This window comes from Phyllobates terribilis, unplaced genomic scaffold, assembly GCF_046119375.1.
Source record: "Phyllobates terribilis strain yellow unplaced genomic scaffold, ASM4611937v1 Scaffold_4__5_contigs__length_816908805, whole genome shotgun sequence".
NCBI lineage: Eukaryota > Metazoa > Chordata > Amphibia > Anura > Dendrobatidae > Phyllobates > Phyllobates terribilis.
The window spans coordinates 648029157-648049523 of record NW_027362764.1 but is presented as its reverse complement, the minus strand read 5'-3'; the positions used below and the strand labels follow the sequence as shown (position 1 = coordinate 648049523).

Genomic DNA, 20367 nt, shown 5'->3' with positions numbered 1-20367 from the left:
CTTGCACAAAGGCAGAGGTAGCGGTCCTGCTGCTGGGTTGTTGCCCTCCTTTGGCCCCCTCCACGTCTCCTGGTGTACTGACCTGTCTCCTGATAGCGCCTCCAGCCTCTGGACAGTTCGCTGACAGACACAGCAAGAATTCGTGCCACAGCTCGCATTAATGTGCCATCCTGGATGAGCTGCACTACCTGAGCAACCTCTGTGGGTTGTAGAGTCCGTCTCATGCCACCTTGAGTGTGAAAGCACAACCAACATTCAAAAGTGACCAAAACATTAGCCAGAAAGCATTGGTACTGAGATGTAGTCTGTGGTCCACACCTGCAGAACCACTCCTTTATTGAGTGGGTCTTGATAATTGCCAATAATTTCCATCTACTGTCTATTCCATTTGCACAACAGCATGTGAAATTGATTGTCAATCAGTGTTGCTTCCTAAGTGGACAATTTGATTTCACAGAAGTTTGATTTACTTGGAGTTATATTCTGCTGTTTAAGTGTTCCCTTTATTTTTTGAGCAGTGTATTTGGATTAAAAAAAAATCTCCATTCACAATATTCATTTTCTCAACTGGAAGTATTGTTAATTCAGCATTTATTTCAAGGATTATTGCAGCTTATTCACAAACAAAGGCCAATTGCAACATTCTTTGCAATTCTGAATAAATTCTGCCTTAAGGCAAAAAAAATGTAATCAAGTTTGACTATACAAGTAATAAAAATTATTACTTTAGATATATATTACCAATACATTTACTATTTGATTCTAATTATTTTTGTAAATAGTTGTATTGAGAAGAGTGTGTAGTTCAACACCATGGAGGTTGCAAGATCTCGGCAAAGCACAGGCGGACATGCTATTGATGCAACCTGTGCAGTTGCACAGGATCCCAAGAGGGTAGGGGGCCCATATATATAGTTCTTGCTCTGGATCACACTTCTGCCTGTGTCCTGTTCTGCAGCAAGGAATATGCAAAATGGTAACCCTTTTAAAAATGTGTCCATTAAAGTCTATAGGCACATCAAGTTCATCAATGTATACATAAGTAGATTTTTCAGATGTATACTCTGGCAATGCATCATAGATATGTAATAAATTGCTACCATCACCTCAAGAAATATCACAGCCCTCCTCAATTATTTCCCTAAACATTTAGCCAAATCTCAATGAGTTGTGTCCATTAATTGAAAATTGCAAGCTGTTGACAATCAGAGCTGCTTGAGATTCTTCACTATCTGGCTATGAGCAAACACAAGTGGCAGTCTCTTCACAATAGGAAGCAAATAAGGAAATCTACATAATAGCCCCGTTATCAGCTAAAAGATAAGGAAGTCATGCAGTAGTTAAAGGTAAATATGTGCAGTTATTTTCAAGGGCAATGGGGACTGAATGATATCTGGTGACACCTTTGTTAACATATCAACAGCAGTCCCAGCATTAATGATATGCCAAGAAAGCTCTGTAAAACAAACATGGCCACCTAATTGTAATGTAATGGCAAGCTATATCTTTACTGAAATCAGGCGATCATTACTCTCCTACCACTCGGTGTACCTCAATTAGACAGTAAATCAGCACATGGCCACTTTTTATGATAGTGATGGAAATACAGTAGATGGAAATATTCATTATGTAATAATAATATTAGAAAAAAAAACATTTAAAAGGAATTGTTACTTTGTGCACAATTTGAATATGTTACATTAAAAAAGGTATTTTTGAAGATGGCAATAATTAATCTTCTCTGACACCCAAGACCATCATTGCAATCCTACATTTATTCCCTCTCCAGTACTACTTGGCAGTAGTTAATTAGTGGCCATTTAGATAAACAATCATCCATGTAATACATGGACAGTCAAAGCCTGTAAAAATGGGAACTACTCATACAGATTGGCTCTCCATTATTATTTTTTTGAACATCCTTCTTTATGATGTCTGTGCGACCTAATGGGGGCATATGGACTTGAAAGATCTTCATTAGACAATTCCTTTGACCCTCTATGTGAAACTGATAATCTTCTATTTGCATTTATGTGCATTTAGATGTACAGATTTTGGTCTTGCTGGCTGCGCCTCTATAACGAAAAGCCAGAGGCTGCCTGGGCGAATATAGTTAATGTCCTCCGGGCTTTCAGTGCGGTGGCCACACAGCTTTGAGCGCTGTTAACCTGCATATTAACCACAAATTTGCAGCTTAATAGCATTTTTTGACATGATAGATTCCCTTTCAAGTTTTTTAGGAAGTCACTCGTTTACCAGTCTAGTTACACAGGCTGATGGACAATTATGAGGACAGAACGATGGCTAAGGCTGGCCATACTCATTAGAAGGCTGTTGTCAGCCGACCCTCCCTGTGTTCTCTATGAGTATGCCACCAGCTGAAACGTTGGTTAGCTGGAGAAGAAAGCAAATGGCAGTTTGAAATCAGCTATGTTCGATCGACACTTCTCCCGACCATCAGTCGCCTGGCACCGCCATACATATTAGATCATTGACCAAACCTGTCATTATGGGCATTAGTCTAATGTGTATAGGGGCCTTTAAACAACTATTCTGTCTCCCTACAGCATCATGTAATTGGCAGCACATCTCTTCCTAATATTCCACAATGAATGTTCTGCCGATAACAATACGTTTTTGCTGGCATAAACAATCTGATCAAGCTGGCACTTTACTACTTTACTAGTTTGTCATGTTATCGTTGGCATGTTTTCACTTGTAGATAGTCTTGAAAGACCATTCCTATTAGTGCTTATTTGTGGATTGTCTGCTCGTTTAAATGGACTATATAGAGATTCTTTCACTCGGAAAGACCATTTTAAGAGACTGCTGTTTCCTTAAGAGTCTTTAATGATGGTAATCTGGGGGGCACAAATGCACCCAGCACTGGTCCTCCATTATAGATCCGAAATTGAGTAATCCATATGCTAATGAAAGAATCCATCTGGCAAAAAGCTGTGGTGATCCAATTTAATGATACACCACTATAAATAGATATGTTGACCATTTCTGCTTCTGCTGTACATTATCACAGATGACAGGGACATTGCATAAACTAGTGCCGCTATTTGATAAAAATATGAACCAGAACGTGATTTAGTAGAACAGAACTAATCTGTATAAGTTAAGTACATTTCAGAACTCTTTGTATATATGGTCACCAGTAATTTATTTACAATCTACATTTTTAGCTCTCATCTAGGCCTCATCATCCTTTTTTCCCTTATCTAGAACAGTTGACCTCAAGAGAGGAGTAAAAGGTTATAGGGTCAAAGTCTTTTCCTCCTTGGGTCTTGCTGCTTGCTGAGAGAAGGGTAGCAGGAAAATAGATGTTTTAAAAGTGAGGTTGAGGGTCACTGTTTAATTCGGTTACAGAACAGCTGGTTTGAGTTTTTCTTCAACTCCAACCTCCCTCCCACTATCTTAAAATCTACTGAAAAAAGCCAAATATTCGGAAGGCGTTGGTAATGCAAAATATCTGCTTGTAAAATCTTTGAAGCAATATTTAAATTTTGTATTTTATGTTCACATTTTGATTCAATATTTGCAGACATTTCATGCTACTTTTAAGAAACACTAGAGTCTGAACTCACTGTTTTCTGTAAAGGAGTCAAACCCTACGTTATAAAGTGATAGTTATTGTACACAGAAGGCAAATCAAATGCAAACTGAATTTGTATTCTTTATTAATGTATACGAGAACAAAAGTGTATTAAGAATGAGCTCAGTGTTGACATCATGGTTGGAAGGTCAAAATGAAAGATAGGAGTCTTACAATTGGTGGTGGCCCTTTGTTTTGGGTTCAATGTTTGTAATATCAGTGAATGGGATTACTTGCTATATACCTTAGATGAAAAATGTCTCCAGGAAAAAAAAAATTATAATTTCTTATAACATTGCCATTCATAAAACAGAGAATGTCCCCTAGAAAATAATAAAAATCATCCATGTCTGCTGGTGTTGGTTCATACTTTCATATGCCACCATTAAATGGCAGGATAGCCCAGTGTTTGTTGCCATCCCTTCCTGTACCTTGTAAAAGAGAAGAGCGGTTTTACTATTAACATTACTCTTCCACTGGAGAGTGAACATTACCACAATGTTTGGGGATCTTGAGCAGTTTCATGAGAACCATAAAAGAGCCTAACCGAAGCTTGGCTTTCGAAAATTAAGAATAAATACTAAATAAAGTATTGCCAAAGCTGAATTTGGAGTAACAGATTGGTAGCTACTTTTTTTCATTTTTTACCAAAAAATACATCACTTGTGTAATGTGTTCTATTTTTTTTAAAAAAAACAACAACTTCCAAATGGAGTTTTGGTACAGACATGACCATTAATGGCACTTTTACACTTCCAAATCAGATCTAAAGTACTTGAATTCCCTCGGATCACCGTGTTGTTTATTGTAGCGCATACTTAGTTCCATAAAACTGGATTTTGGAAACATGTTGTATAGTAATGTGTACATTAAAATTTCTGGAAATAAATTACTTAAAGATTACCTCTCACCTGCCTGTGGCTGCTAGTTTTGTTCATGAAAAGAATGGGCAGCTCTAGACAGATGATTTTACTAAATCTAATTTATTAGCCAAAATGCCCTAAATCCAGTCTAAGTGGCCTGAGTTTCTAACAAAAGTCAGGTCTGTGGGATCTAGACTTGTAGAGTGAGATACCAAAACTTCCACTCACTGTGAAAGTGTGAGATTTCGCATTTTGAAATTTAGTAGCTCGGTGTATCATTTACTAAGCAGTTATTGAGCAGGAACAGTGTAAATATACTGAGTGTAAATATGGTAGGTGCAAGGGTTGCAACCACACTCGGGCTCTGCAGGCTGTCAATTTCTGACAGCAGCATTTAACACGTGCCAACAGAGGGGCCCGTCATTCCATACGCCCATCGGCTTGCCCGTTACGTGTCTCTAGAGGGACTAACAAGTTCAGTAAAAAGTGAGAAAAAATATTTTTAAAAACATGAAAAAAAAATAAAAAAAATAGAACAGTTGAAATCACCCCCCTTTTGCCGCATTAAAAAATATAAAAATACACATATTTGGTATCGCTGCGTAAATAAAAGTCTGATCTATCAAAATAAAAAATAAATTAATCCGATCATTAAATGGCATAACAAGAACAAAATCGACACTAGAATTAAAATTTTTTTGGCCTCAACATCATTGCAATAAAATGCAATAATAAGTGATCAAAACAGTGTATCTACCCCAAAATGGTTTCAGTAAAAATGTCAGCTCAGGGATTAAAAAAATAAACCCCTTATCTTTAAAAATTGAAAATGTTACGGGTCTCAGAAAATGGCGACAAAAACTATTTTTTTTATTTTTTAAAAATTTCAGATTTTTTTTCACCACTTAAATAAAAAAAAAAAACTACAAATGTTTGGTATCTGCAATATTGTACTGACCTGAAGAATCATAATGGCATGTCAGTTTTACCATATAGTGAACATGGCAAATAAAAAAACAAAAAAAACAATTCGCAATAGCACTTTTTTTGTAATTCCAGTGCACTTGGAATTTTTTTCCTATATTCTAGTATATCACATGATAAAATGAATGGTGTCATTCAAAAGTGCAACTCGTCCCGCAAAAACAAGCCCTCATATGGCTATGTGGAAGAAAAAATAAAAAAAGGTATGGCTCTTCGAAGAAGGGGAGGAAAAAATGGAAAATAGCCCAGTCATGGAGGGGTTCAATATTTTTTGACCCAATTTCTTTGCTGCTTTGGTTTTTCTTTATTTTTTAAACGGCCTTCTGCTCAATCTGGAGCCATGGAGACTTGATGGATGAATGCTATGTAGGAAGATTGATCTTGTGCAAGTCTAGCTAGGTCCACCATTGTCTTCTCTGCCGTTATCATGATAGTATCAAGCCATCAGGTTGCTGGTCTTCCTCTTCGCTTTGTACCTTCTATTCTTCTGACCATGATGTCCTTCTCCAGTGATCGCTGTCTTTGTTTGATGTGTCCAAAGTAAGCAAGTCATAGCTTGGTGATCTCTTGCTTGTTTGTTACATATTTTTAATAAGCAAAAAGTATTCTGCAAGCATGATAACTGATATTAAACTCTGTTCAATGTGAGATTTTTGTTCTGTAAGCCATTGTGATATTTGAGAATTGAGTGTGTCATTTGCAATTGTTGGCTCTCTCGGTATGCCTGGATGCTGGGCATTCCTTGGTTTCCTGTATGTGGAATGTCAACATAAGGTTTTATTGTCAGTCATTCCACAATAGCATTGGATCGCAAAACCCCAAATTCACATTCAGCGTGCACTGTAAGGAGCTGTGTAATACAAGTATTTGGCTTAGGATTTGTAAATAAACACCTTAATGATCGTGCCTATGAGCTTCTATTCAATCATGTGAACCTTAGTACAAATTAATGAGAATTTCTTCCAGTAAATTGCGCTAATTATAATTCGCATACTTTCTATTTTAAAAAGATTAGTAACAAGGCTCTTTTGTGAAGGCAGCACAAGTAGCAAATACCTTTAAACCTTAAAAAAAGTTTGTCTGATCTGCTCCTTTTGGATTTCATATTTTCAGAATCTGAACACTCTTATTTTTTTTTTCTTTTTAACCAAGGCAAAATAAATAAAACTCACAAGTCTCAAATAAATGGAAAACTAGTAACAGATTTTTTGGTGTACACTGTTCAGAAACATTGGCCCCAGGCTGTGTTAGTGTGTGGCTCAACAGCAATCAGAGGTCATAATTTCATTGGCGGTTTCCATCAGGTTTAATTTTTGTAGCATGTTACATTACTGAAAATGTCTGGTTTCAGTTAAGCTAAGTACTGGCTGTGTCAGCTTTAAACAGTACGATATTTAAAGTACCTTAAAAAGTAAGGAGACCGTTATGAAGTGCATATACTAATTGTTCTTAGCAGCTTAGTAAATATTGAGAATGAGTTGGAGGTCAGTAAAAAGTAATGACAGCTAACGTTTTGGAAGGCACTTAAAGCACAAAGTGGATTTTTTACAAGGCCACCACCTACTGCTTTAAAAGACATGCAATAACATTTCAGGATAGAGATATTAATTGTCTACTTATTTGTGTTAAGTGGCAGACACAATAAATACTCAATATATCTGTCTTTTTGCAGGAATGTGACCAAGTTCATATAGATGATGTATCATCAGATGACAATGGACAAGATCTAAGGTGCGGTTACATTTTTGGAATGAATTCAAGTTCCCCTATGATCATTATCAGAAAATATAACTAGCGATTACAATGTCTTAAAATTGTGTTGTGTATTCAGATCCCCCCTTTAGTAGACATTAAAGTTAATGGGGGTGTTGTCCATAGCATCAGATGCTAAGTGTTCATTTTTCGAATGCAATTATATAAAGTGCGTATTGGGTTTGCAATTTCTCATGGGGCTTAATTTATGAAGATTGGCTAAAGTCACTGTTATTTTCTCCTAGAAGAAAGCAACATAGTAACAAACACAGTAGTCAATGACTGACCAATGTCTGCATCTTCTATTGCTTAATCCCTTATCGACGTGAGCTTGATTTTTCAGAAACTAGTTGTACTTTTGAATGACACCATTCATTTTACCACATAATATACTGAAAAACAGGCAAAAAATATTATTATTATTATAAAAAATTCCAAGTACGGTAAAATTGAGAAAAAAACTAAATTCTGGCATTGTTTTTTGATAATTGTCTTTATGGCATATATTTTGTGGTAAAAACGACGTTGCAATATGATTCTGCTCATCAGTGCAGTTATGGCGATTTCAAACAGGCCAAGTTTTTTTTATTATTTTAGTGGTGAAAAAAAAATCTGAAGTTTGAAAGAAATTTTTTTTTGAGTTGTGTCATCATTTTCAGAGACTTATAGCGTTTTCATTTTTCGGTCGATGGAGCTCTGTGATGATTTATTCTTTGCAGGGTGAGAAATCGGTTTAATTGATAACATCTTGGGATAAATATTATATTTTGATCGCTTGTTACGGCATTTTTTGTGGTATTGCAGTGACGAAACAATTAGGTAATTTTTGCGGTCTTTAATTTTTTTCCGTTTACGGTGTCTACCAATTGGGTTAATTATTTTTAGATTTTTGTTGACATTTTCTGGATTCAGTGATACAACATATGTGTTTTTTATTTTATTGTCTCTATTTTTAATAGAGACAATAAAAAAATAGGGAAAAGGGAGATTATTTGAACATTTAATATTTTTTAAAAAGAAATTCATATATTTTTTTAAAACATTTTTTTTTTACTTTTTACTGTTCTTGTTAGTCCCCTCAGGGGACTTGAACCTGTGGCCATCTGATAGCCTGTGTTATATGCAGCAATGCCATAGTATTGCTGCATATTGTAAAAATCACAGTATATTTTGAAGCCTGGCCACAGGATAGGTTTCAAGGGAGCTCTGTAATGACAAGCGAGGAGGTCATCAACAGACCCCCTGCTGTCATAGTAACCCATCAGCGACCTGTGATCACTTCACGGGTACACCAATGATCTCATTGAATGTTGACAGTGGCATTTAAAAGGTTAACAATCGTAGGTGGCGCCTCCCACCACCCGCGATTGTTAAAGGCAGGTCCGGGCTGTATCACACAGCCATTACCTGTTGGCTTTGGGGCAGGCTCACCATGTAAGCCCACTCCATACACCCGCTGCTGACTTGCGCCATACATGTACGGTGGATGTTGGTAAGGGATTAATATATTGTACATGCTAATTTTTTCCAGCCATGTCTCTTATCTGACATCTGACACAACATTGTCTAGCGCAAATTATCTCACATTTTATTTACAACATAATGGTTGATCGTAAATGTTTCAAAAGTTTTGCATTAATCAGTAGTAAAATAAAAAATTACAAATATTGTAATATATCTTATCAGAGAAATCTGCTTCTTTCTCCACTTATTCTTTACCTCTCTGCATTCTAAGGTCATCATCCACTTTGAAAAATAGCTAAAATTCATATTGGTCAAGCAAACAGCTACAACTAGCTACTACAGCCTAAGGAGAAGGAAGCAGGGGAGGATAAGTAAGGAGCAGAGTGAGAAAGCAGTCAAAGGCAGAGATAAGGGAATTTTCCTGCAGTTAGCGAGTGATTTAGCTTATCCCAGAGCTGGATTCATATCCACACAGCTCACTACTTGTGTATGATGTCCTTTATATTGCTTCTACTAATGTCCTAAACAGAGAAGGAAGAGCAGGAATCCCTCTGCTACTGTGTACGGTGTATGGAAGACAATATAGCTTGTAATCTCAACCCAATAGTCTGTAGAGAACTGAAAAAGATAAAGCCTGTATAGGGGAAAACTGTAAGACACAAGTTATATACAGTAATGGCTAAAAACAGTGTTATTCCTCTTGTACATCTAAGACAACTTATTCTGAAAAGATACCTAAGATAACAGGTTTGCTTTATTCTAACATCCATGATATTGGGATAGAAAATAAATCATATTATCTGATTGGCTAATATGGGCAATCTCACAGCTTAGTGGTTACTCTAATTTTCATTCAATTTAAATTTTCATGAGAGTTACTGTCTTGATTGATAGCTAGAAATAGTTGTTCTCTGTTTAAGTTTCCTATGGCATCATGTCACCAAATAGCCTTAAAGAAGTTGAGATTTTGTTTCCACACAACCAATTTGGTTATGACATTATTAATAAAAGAACCCTACTGGCATCTTACAACTGGCGTGAGCTTCCACCAAAAATGGTATTGCAGTCAATGATTGAGGTAACATTACTACCATAGGCTATGTCAAATTGTTGATGAATTTGACAGATGGGTTTTACCATGCCTCATCCCACAACAGTTCCACCCACTTTGGCAAAGCTGGACAAAACTGGAGTAAAAATGACAAAAGAAAAAAGTTTTGCCCAACTTTGTGTTGTGCAAAAATATTGTGACATATCCAAAATACTGTGAAAAGATTTCCTACCTTATCTTTAACAAGTTAATCTTTCCACTAATATAGCACGTATAACTTCGGGACAGATGGCTTTCCAGCAGCAGCAACTAGTGCAAACCTTTGCCTGGCAACGGGGGTCCGCGGTGGTGTAGACTGGATGAGAAAATTAGCTTTTCGTTATAGAAGAGTAAAAGAAATCTACAACACCTATAAAAATAATGTTGGAGGTAAGTACATAGATTGCCATCATCTGGTAGAGTTAACTTTTTTTCTCGATAAAAATGTTCTCAGAAATATAATTTATCCTTTGCACCACACCACAGTCTTGGTATTTTTTGTTTTCTTGGACAGCTTCCCATCACCTATGTTATTTTTAACTTGTATTGGCTTGAAAAAGGCCATTTGTCAGCTGAAATATTGCTTGATGATGCACTTTGGACAATAAATGAAATAAACAACTACACTGGTGCCTTGAAAATACATTGTCTCTTGAGTGTTCACCTGATGATCATTTGTTTAGAGCTAAACCATGAACCCATTTGTATTTAAAGGGAATATCCACAGGTAGCATGTTTCATACACTAGCTGCTCGATTTCAAACTCCTCAACATTTCAGAAAAAAACATAGTTTAATAGTTGCCAGGGACCGAATCGCACGCGAGACTAGTTGGACAGGCAGATCCCTGGCAGCTTCTCCCGCTCGTTGACCTGGAGTAACAGGTCTCTCCCTGAATGTATGTATAGGGAGAGACCTGTCACTCAAGGGCAGTGGGTGGAGAGAAGCCATCTGGGACCTGCTTGCCTGAGTAGATTCTCATGTGTCTCGGTCCCTGGCAGTTATTAAAGTATGTTCTTCTCTGCATGTATCAGCTGTTAGGGTCCCTTTAATGTGCATGGCCACCCTTAGACTTGTGTTTTCATGCCTAAATCAGACCATTCCTTCATTCCACAGCACTATAGCTACTGTCCAATTTTTTTTCTCAAATTAATATCATATGTACAACTTTTCAGTGAATGAAAATTGATTGAATGGGTTGTCGAATAACAGACAATCACTTTAATCACTTTAATCCAATAGCTACTCAATAGTCCAATTGATCACTTTCGGTATGATTCCTAAGACCTAAGTGGCATTAAGCTAATTTTTTGGGGCCCTTATAGTATAACATTGATGACCTGTTGGTTGAATGGCTGTCCATGTGATATATGAACAGCTGAAATCAGCCAACCAATGTCCATATGCCATAATATTACATATGAACAGGACAGCCCCTCCCTTTAATTAAAGAGTAAGCATTTTTTCTTATAGATTTTTCCTATAGTCCTTTTCATTATATGTTACATTTTAATCCATAGGAACAAATGTAATGATGTATACACTGAATTCTTTGCCTAATCACAGGTTTGCTCGGCCCAGCAAAAAGGGAAGCCTGGTTACAGCTAAGGTCTGAGATTGAAGCTCTGACAGATTCATGGTTAACTCTTGCACTGAAAGCCCTTACATTAATTCACTCCAGGTAACTTCCTTTTGCTAAATACACACAACCAAGTGAGAAATGTACTTGACACATATATTTTTTGAAATTAAATATAACGATTCATTTGCTCTATTTATTGTCTTATAGGACAAACTGTGTAAATATACTAGTTACAACTACTCAACTTATACCAGCACTAGCAAAAGTCTTGTTATATGGATTAGGAGTTGCGTTTCCAATTGAAAATATCTATAGTGCAACTAAAATCGGTGAGTACAATATGAAGTATGATGCATGTATTTACTTGTGGGAGCTCATTGGAAACATACCTGTACATATACAGTACAGACCAAAAGTTTGGACACACCTTCTCATTTAAAGACTTTTCTGTATTTTCATGACTATGAAAATTGTACATTCACACTGAACACATCAAAACATTAAATTAACACATGTGGAATTATATACTTAGCAAAAAAGTATGAAACAACTGAAAATAAGTCTTATATTCTATATTCTTCAAAGTAGCCACCTTTTGCTTTGATGACTGCTTTGCACACTCTTGGCATTCTCTTGATGAGCTTCAAGAGGTAGTCACCGAAAATGATCTTCCAAAAATCTTGAAGGAGTTCCAGAGATGCTTAGCACTTGTTGGCCCTTTTGCCTTCACTCTGCAGTCCAGTTCACCACAAACCATATCGATTGGGTTCAACTCTGGTGACTGTGGAGGCCAGGTCATCTGGCATAGCACCCCATCACTCTCCCTCTTGGTCAAAAAGCCCTTACACAGCCTGGAGGTGTGTTTGGGGTCATTGTCCTGTTGAAAAATAAATGATGGTCCAACTAAACGCAAACCGGATGGAAAAGCATGCCGCTGCAAGATGCTGTGGTAGCCATGCTGGTTCAGTATGCCTTCAATTTTGAATAAATCCCCAACAGTGTCACCAGCAAAGCACCCATACACCATCACACCTCCTCCTCCATGCTTCACGGTGGGAACCAGGCATGTAGAGTCAATCCGTTCACCTATTCTGCGTCGCACAAAGACACGGTGGTTGGAACCAAAGATCTCAAATTTGGACTCATCAGACCAAAGCACAGATTTCCACTGGTCTAATGTCCATTTCTTGTGTTCTTTAGCCCAAACAAGTCCCTTCTGCTTGTTGCCTGTCCTTTGCAGTGGTTTCCTAGCAGCTATTTTACCATGAAGGCCTGCTGCACAAAGTCTCCTCTTTACAGTTGTTGAAGAGATGTGTCTGCTGATAGAAGTCTGTGTGGCATTGACCTGGTCTCTAATCTGAGCTGCTGTTAACCTGCGATTTTTGAGGCTGGTGACTCGGATAAACTTATCCTCAGAAGCAGAGGTGACTCTTGGTCTTCCTTTCCTGGGGCGGTCCTCATGTGAGCCAGTTTCTTTGTAGCGCTTGATGGTTTTTGCAACTGCACTTGGGGACACTTTCAAAGTTTGCCCAATTTTTCGAACTGACTGACCTTCATTTCTTAAAGTAATGATGGTCACTCGTTTTTCTTTACTTAGCTGCTTTTTTCTTGCCATAATACAAATTCTAACAGTCTATTTAGTAGGACTTTCAGCTGTGTATCCACCAGACTTCTGCACAACACATATTGATGGTACCAAACCCATTTTTAAGGCAAGAAATCCCACTTATTAAACCTGACAGGGCACACCTGTGAAGTGAAAACCATTTCCGGAGACTACCTCTTGAAGCTCATCAAGAGAATGCCAAGAGTGTGCAAAGCAGTCATCAAAGCAAAAGGTTGCTACTTTGAAGAACCTAGAATATAAGACATATTTTCAGTTGTTTCACACTTTTTTGATAAGTATATAATTCCACTTGTGTTAATTCATAGTTTTGATGCCTTCAGTGTGAAAGTACAATTTTCATAGTCATGAAAATACAGAAAAATCTTTAAATGAGAAGGTGTGTCCAAACTTTTGGTCTGTTCTGTAGATCTAATTTATATTAAAAGTTAATTGATTTTCTAAATATACTTAATTACTATTTTCTAAGGAATGATATAAATAAATCAGCCCTAAGAACAGAGCTAAGATCACTACATGCTTCACTTTTTGTATTACTCTACATAGGCAGGCAGCAGCATGACATCATGACACACGACCATGACATCACTTTTTTCATACGGCTGTTTTACACAATGAACTTTTTCCACAGCAATCCGATATATGTAAGGATACCCTAATCTTTATAGATATTTCTTCTGACACAGAAAAATTAATAATTTATTTTTCACGGCTGTTTTAGCCTCTGACTTTTGCACAGTTTTTTTTTCATTAATAGCAAACCTAGATATTGAACACTGTAATAAACCAAAACAAGAAATAAATTATAAAATAATTTTGAAAGTTGCTGGTTCTCATCACACATTTTTACAGTAAATATATATTTGTAGTTTAATAAATTAGATGATGAACATATAATACAATGCAATGTTGTTGTATTTTATAACATTTCCTTTTTTTTATTTTGCACAGGTAAAGAAAGCTGCTTTGAAAGGATAGTTCAGAGGTTTGGAAGAAAAGTAGTCTATGTTGTAGTTGGAGATGGTGCAGAGGAAGAGCAAGGAGCCAAAAAGGTAACCAAGATATTTGTATACTACATTTACGAGTATTTCATCTTTGCACATGATACAACATAAGAAAAAAAAACATAATTTTGTTGTTTTTCTTTCTAAAAGGTGTACAATTTATAATGAATATATATTATATACATTAATAGAGGGGATAAGTAAACTTTGCTTAAAACAAAAAATTGTTTAAAGAGTACCTAAACTTTGATATTTTAAAAACAATTATGTCCAATATATAAAGCTAGTAAAGTTTCCAATTCATTTCAACAGCCAATTTATTTTCTTGGTCAAAATTTGCTCCAAAGTGGCCTCTAACCCTCTTTTATACCCCAGTCTACTTTCCTGACATGAGTTCTTTTTATTAATTATTCGTACTGTGTCTCTGTTTACTTAGGGTACAGATTCTCTATTTGGAGAGGGTGGCACTATTTGAGTGTACTTGCTCTTGAGAACTTGGTCTTCTACATTTGTGACATCTGTTGTAGCACGCTTCCCAAGAGCCATTAAGGGTTACACTCTAGTTGCTTTGTGGCATTTGAGAATGAGTGGCAATGAGAAATGCTGACACAGCAAAAAGAGAGGAACGCTGGAGGCTTGGCAGAAGCATGCTGCAGCAGATGCATCATGACTGCAGTACCTTGCTAGAGAGTGAATACACTGGATCTAGGCAAGAAGACTGAGGAAATGCAGACATTTACAGGCCACTTTAGGGTTACTTTTCACTAGGAATAAAACAAATCGACTTGTGAAGTGAATTTGAAATTTTATTAACTTTAGGGGACACAATTATTAATAGCATTAAAGCTCAGTTACTCTTTAAAGGGGTTTTAGGCCTGTTCAATAAACTTCCATAAAAAGAGATGAAAGAAAAGAAGTTATACTCAACCACTTCTACCTACTATGCCACTTCTATGCTATTGCCCACTGATTGGCTGCAGGATCAGTAGACTGGTGATTTGAAGATGATCACATAATTGGAATGACAGCACTGGAGTGGAAAGCGGATTCAAGGGATGAGTATATATTCTTTTGTCAGTGGCTTACCACTGTAAGTGTTTTGAACAAGCTTGAAAACCCCTTTAAACTTCTTTATTCTCCTTTTATTCAAGAGTTTGGGGTTTTTTATATACTAAAAACAATCACATCTACAATGGAAACCCCGCAGACACCATTATAATTCTATAAAATCTCTGAGCTTTATATCCTTCTGCTACAACACACAAGACCAAAGATTTTATATAGAGGAGATAGCAGGGAAATATACAGTTCTGCTCTCTATTGATTCTATTACAAAACTCAGAGAAACATTTTCAAAAGGCCAACTCTTTGAGAGGACTATCCTCTTAGCCAGAATAGATTTCCTGTGACAGATTTTCAATTTCTTCTATACCAGTCATCCCCCCACAAGGTGAGAACTTTCCATGCAAATATAGCTGGATGTCCCTAGGGGCTTTAACTGTTTTTATTTTTAGTTAAGTATAGACATGTGTTTTTGTTAGCACTTTTTATTCATATTAATCCCCCATCTAATTACAAACCTCCAATTGACACTTCTCTATCATAGGCTCTGTTCACATTACATTTTTGCCATATGTCAGTGGCTCCATCAGGGCTTCCAAATGAAGCGTAGATCTGCCGATGAGGCTGTTGAGTTTAATGAAGCAGACAGAGTCACTTTGTGCTCTGACTTCTCTTTTGGTAGTGTCAGTCATTCTGAAGCTAGCATAAAAGCATGGTCAATAACGTTTTTGTTCCTGCCTGAAAAATGTCAATACTGCTGAAAGTGAGGTTAAACAGAGCACTTGGTGATTCCTTCTGCTTCAATAAACTCAATGATTCTGTTGGTGGATCCACTTGAATACTGTTTTTCAGGGTTTCAGATGGAAGCACCGATGGAGCCACTGACATATTTCTAAAACGTGATTTGAACCTGGACTTGATTTAGGTTTTCTCTATCATCTAAGCCAGATAAGATTCTCAAAGGGGCAGTAATTTAGCAAATATTGATCCAATTCCTAAATTTTTTTAAAAAGGGAATTGGGGTTTATTTAACATTTTGGCCTAGGTAAGTAAAAGGCTGTATATTGATTATATCATAGTTTAGCTTGGTAGTTGCATTTTCAGGAAAATTGGAAAATCTCTTTATTCAAAATAAAAATTTTTTCCCCAAGATGAAATTTTAGTTCTGTTTGTTATTGTTTCAGCATTCGATGCCATTCTGGAGAATAACAAGCCACTCAGATTTAATGGCACTGCACCACGCATTGGAACTTGAATACTTGTAGCAGGAAAACAGCACTTTGTTTCCGAACACAAACAAACCCTGCTGATGGGTTACATGAAACAGATGTTCCAGTGTCCCTGTGCAACATTGCTGAATTGGAATTTCAACCGGAAGCGCATATCTTCTGTTTGATACACTGCTGATAATTTAAGCAATATGACTTTAAATGAAAAAAAAACTAATGAATGAAAGAACACTAGCTTTCATTTTAGCTCCACAGGCAAAATAATGGGTTCATACCTGTGAAGAAAATGGAAAATAAGAAATTACAAACATCTCTATAGGCTTCATGATTTCCACTTAAGGAAAGTTGATTGTGGAATGGCAGGTTTTACTGCACATTAAACAGCTATGCTAATGTTTCTTAGTATAGTGCCCTAAAAAGTTTCTACATCTTATTTATGGATGGACACTTCAGACTGACGTACAGAGATATAGCAGAACATAGTAAAGACCCATCTTTGTGACTCAGAAATTACTTTGGACAAAAAAGTCTAAAGTAGAGGTAGGCAATCTAGGATGTATTGCTGTCGGGAATCTAGGAATTCCCAGCCGAGGTTTCTGGGACTGCTTTTGCCCAATCAGGTAATCAATAGGTTGCCTACCTTTGATCTAAAATATGTATACTTTAATTTAAAATAGAAATATGTAGATCAAAGCTACAATTATGTACAGAGAGATTTTTGTGTGTAAATTTGTAATAACGGATTCTTTTACATATTGTTTAGGTAAATATTGTTGAGATAGCAAAGCCTCGGTAGATCAGATGCGCAGGACGGCGTGTGTACAAACTGTTGTGCAGTGCCTTATCAAAGTGTTAGCTATAAATATGTAGATAAAGTGTTTTTTTTTGTTAAATTTGTTAAGACCAAACACATGGATGTCAAGTGTCAATAACATCTTACAAAGTTTTATTTTTTGCCAGTTATATAAAAAGGTTTCATTCTTCAAACCACAACAATAGTTATTATTTGTCACTGCACAATTTCAAAATCAATAAAGTAATCTATATTTAAAGTATACAGACAGATTAATCAGTTATGAAGTTATACAACAGGGGAAGCGTTAAAGGGAGCCTATCTTGTAAAAAAAAAAATCCATCGCTATTAACCGGCAGATATGGGGTTAATCTTCATGTTACTAGTGTTCTGCTGCTGCCTAGTTCCTGCATTAAGAGCCCCTCTGCTGGGAGGAAATTAACTTTACTCTTCCTGGGAGCCTCGGGCTTTCAGTCATAAGGGCAGGCCAGCGCGACTTCAGTCACTGCTCAGTGCATAGTGAGTGATGGTTGTAACTGCACCCCCTGCACTGACTGGCTGCCGGCCTTGTACTGATGCACTGCTGAGCCTGCTGTCAGTAGTGCCGGGGCATGGTTACAGTCTCCACTCACTATGCACAGAGTGGTGACTAAACTGTTGCCGGCCCACCTCTACTACTGACAGCTCGAGACTACCGGGAAGAATAAAGTTAATTTCCTCCTGGCAGAGGGGCTCTCAGTGCGGGTGCCAGGCAGCTTCAGAACGCTATTAAACTGCAGATTAACCCCATATGTGCAGGTTAATTGCTTTTTTTACATGACAGGTTCCCTTTAAAGCAACCCTCTAGTCTGGCACCGTAAATAACATTATATTTCTCAACTATAGCTAGTCTCAGTACCTAGAACACTCTGATGGCTTCATCTATCTCCTCTGCTCAGACTTGTTTCATCCCTCCTGCATCTAAGATGACTGCATCAGTAGCATGAGGAGGGCATTGACAAGTCTAAACCATGTCTCCGTCCATAGCCTTTCCTGTGCTAAGGGATAGAAAAATTAGGGAAAGCATGGTTTAGATTTACCACTGTGTTCTCTGCCACTGCCACTGACCATGGAAGTAGAAGTAATGGAAAGCTAATCTGAGTGAAGGAGGCAGCAGAATTCAAACACAGGGCACCAGTTAGACTAACTAGACTTGACAAATGTATAGTCAATTTTAAGGATCATGGTGGAAGCTTACGTCAAACACGTTGTCCAATAACATATATATATTCACAGAATAGGTGATAGATATATGAATGCTGAGAGGTCTGACCGCTGGGTTCCCCATCATTCATTAGAGTGAAGATCACTAAGTTCCACATGTGAATAGAATGGTAATGAACATGTGTGACCACTGCTTCACTCACTGTCTACACAACTATTGGTCACACATATTCACTTCTATTACATTTATTCACAGGACTATCAGATCCTCATCTTGACTTTAGGACATACTGCATATAAGAACCACACATTCACCTTGGCCCCATTTTCTTTCTGGATGGTACTCTTCTTGTAAAGTACTGTAGTTAAGGTATGGGTCATGTGATCCTTTTGGACCAATCAGTAAAAGAAATGTGCTGTTTTACATACAATGGGTGCTAACTTGCCACTCCTACCAAATGAAAATGGCAATAAGTTAGCATTCTTAGGTCATCTGGAAAACTAATACAAGAGCTCCATTTTGGTGACTCTAAACCGAAAAAAAATCACAAAAGTCCATCGTCTAAATTTCAAGCACATGTGTCTTTGACCCATTGATCCATGGAAGGCTAAATATATGTATTAAATATCACTGTAGCAGGTTGAAATTTCTTTTTATAGATTTTTCTTTAAGTCCGTTTATCTGCTTGAGATCTACCTGAAAATTCCTGTCTATGAATTGATTCTCTACATTGACAAATATGACAAATCCTCCAAAACTACAAACTCACACTGCTGCTAGAATTAGTAACTTTGGATCTTACCATTACTTTGCATCTTTTTCTTAATAAAATTACACAGGGATTATTATATATTTTTTACAGTTTAAATAACAGTGAATATTTGAGCTGTATTGTATAAAAATAGCATGTTGTACCCACAGATATGTACAGTTATTTTTTTCTTCTCTATTCAATTTTGTGTTAAATTAATAAATTTAATTTGTGAAATATTAATTAAATTGTGCTTAATTTTATTTTTACATGTACCTATTGTAATTATTGTATTACTTTTGTTATTTTTAATTCTGTAAAAGAATGAAAAAAATTAGAAACTTTGGAAAAGAGTGAATCATTTTAAATAAAATCAGAAGACTAAAATGAAGGAATTATATTTTTTTGTGTGTGAATGAAATTATATATTTTTTATTTATTTGAATATAGTCTAATTAGTTCTATGAAAACTAACTACTGTGCAATAATACTTAATGCTAATCACAGAGTTTGCGATCATAGTGTGATCTGATTTTCTCGCATGTGGAGAAGATGGAAAAATAATTTTTCCTTTTTCTCCATTCTGTCAGTCCGTTAAAATTACACCACACTTGGATGTCATCCGAGTTCAGTCCAATTTTTTCCACAGACTCTTTGACTTGCATGGCTGAGTGCAATCTGAATATCACATTCAACTTGGACATGCTGCGATGTTTACAACAGACAGACTGTATATGAGGAAAAAAATCAGACATGTGCACGGCCCTATAGAATAACATTGGTTTGAGTGTGATCCGATGTTTTGTCGGATCGCACACTGGTCAAAATTATGGCCATCTGCAAAAGCCCATAAGGTGGTGGCTACCTAGTCAAAGGTAGTTTTCTATTGAAAGATTTGGAAGTTTTTACCCATAATGTATGCACACATGCTATAATCTGGGGTCCATGTTGGACATGTTTTGTCAATCTTTTTAAGGGCATTTTTACGTTGCTTAAAGGGAACCTGTCAGCAGAATTTCACCTTTTAAAACTATTTATATGTTCAGCTACCTCTTTCAAAGACAAGTCTAGTAATACTTTTAAATGGCCAGTCTGTTCCTCCATGACTGAGAAATCAGCGTTTGAATTTATATACAAATGAGGATGACGAGCTATTTATTGATTTATGGCCTCTGTCATTCCAGCTCTATTCTCTTCCAGTGCCGCCTCCTCCTGCTTGACTGACAGCTCATCTGTCTGAAGTCACACAGCATAGCGGCTGTCAGTTAAGCAGGAGGAGGTGGCACTGGATGTGAAATAAAGCTGGTGTGACAGAGGTTTCAGATCCACATTAGCTCTTCAGCCTCATTTGCATATTAATTCAAT

The 20367-nt window shown here is 36.8% G+C and overlaps 1 protein-coding gene across 7 annotated transcripts in view; it reads left to right on the top strand.

The window, feature by feature from the left end:
- EYA1 (EYA transcriptional coactivator and phosphatase 1) overlaps positions 1–19380 on the top strand; it is a 146652-nt gene extending 127272 nt beyond the window's left edge. For all 7 annotated transcript variants that reach the window (XM_073679430.1, XM_073679437.1, XM_073679436.1 and 4 more), the window contains 6 exons: positions 7121–7179; positions 9984–10144; positions 11320–11434; positions 11543–11664; positions 13911–14011; positions 16210–19380. In XM_073679430.1, coding sequence (XP_073535531.1) covers positions 7121–7179; positions 9984–10144; positions 11320–11434; positions 11543–11664; positions 13911–14011; positions 16210–16290 — 639 coding nt within the window. In that variant the 3' untranslated portion in view covers positions 16291–19380. The remainder of the gene's footprint in view (positions 1–7120; positions 7180–9983; positions 10145–11319; positions 11435–11542; positions 11665–13910; positions 14012–16209) is intronic.
- Positions 19381–20367: the final 987 nt, after the last annotated feature.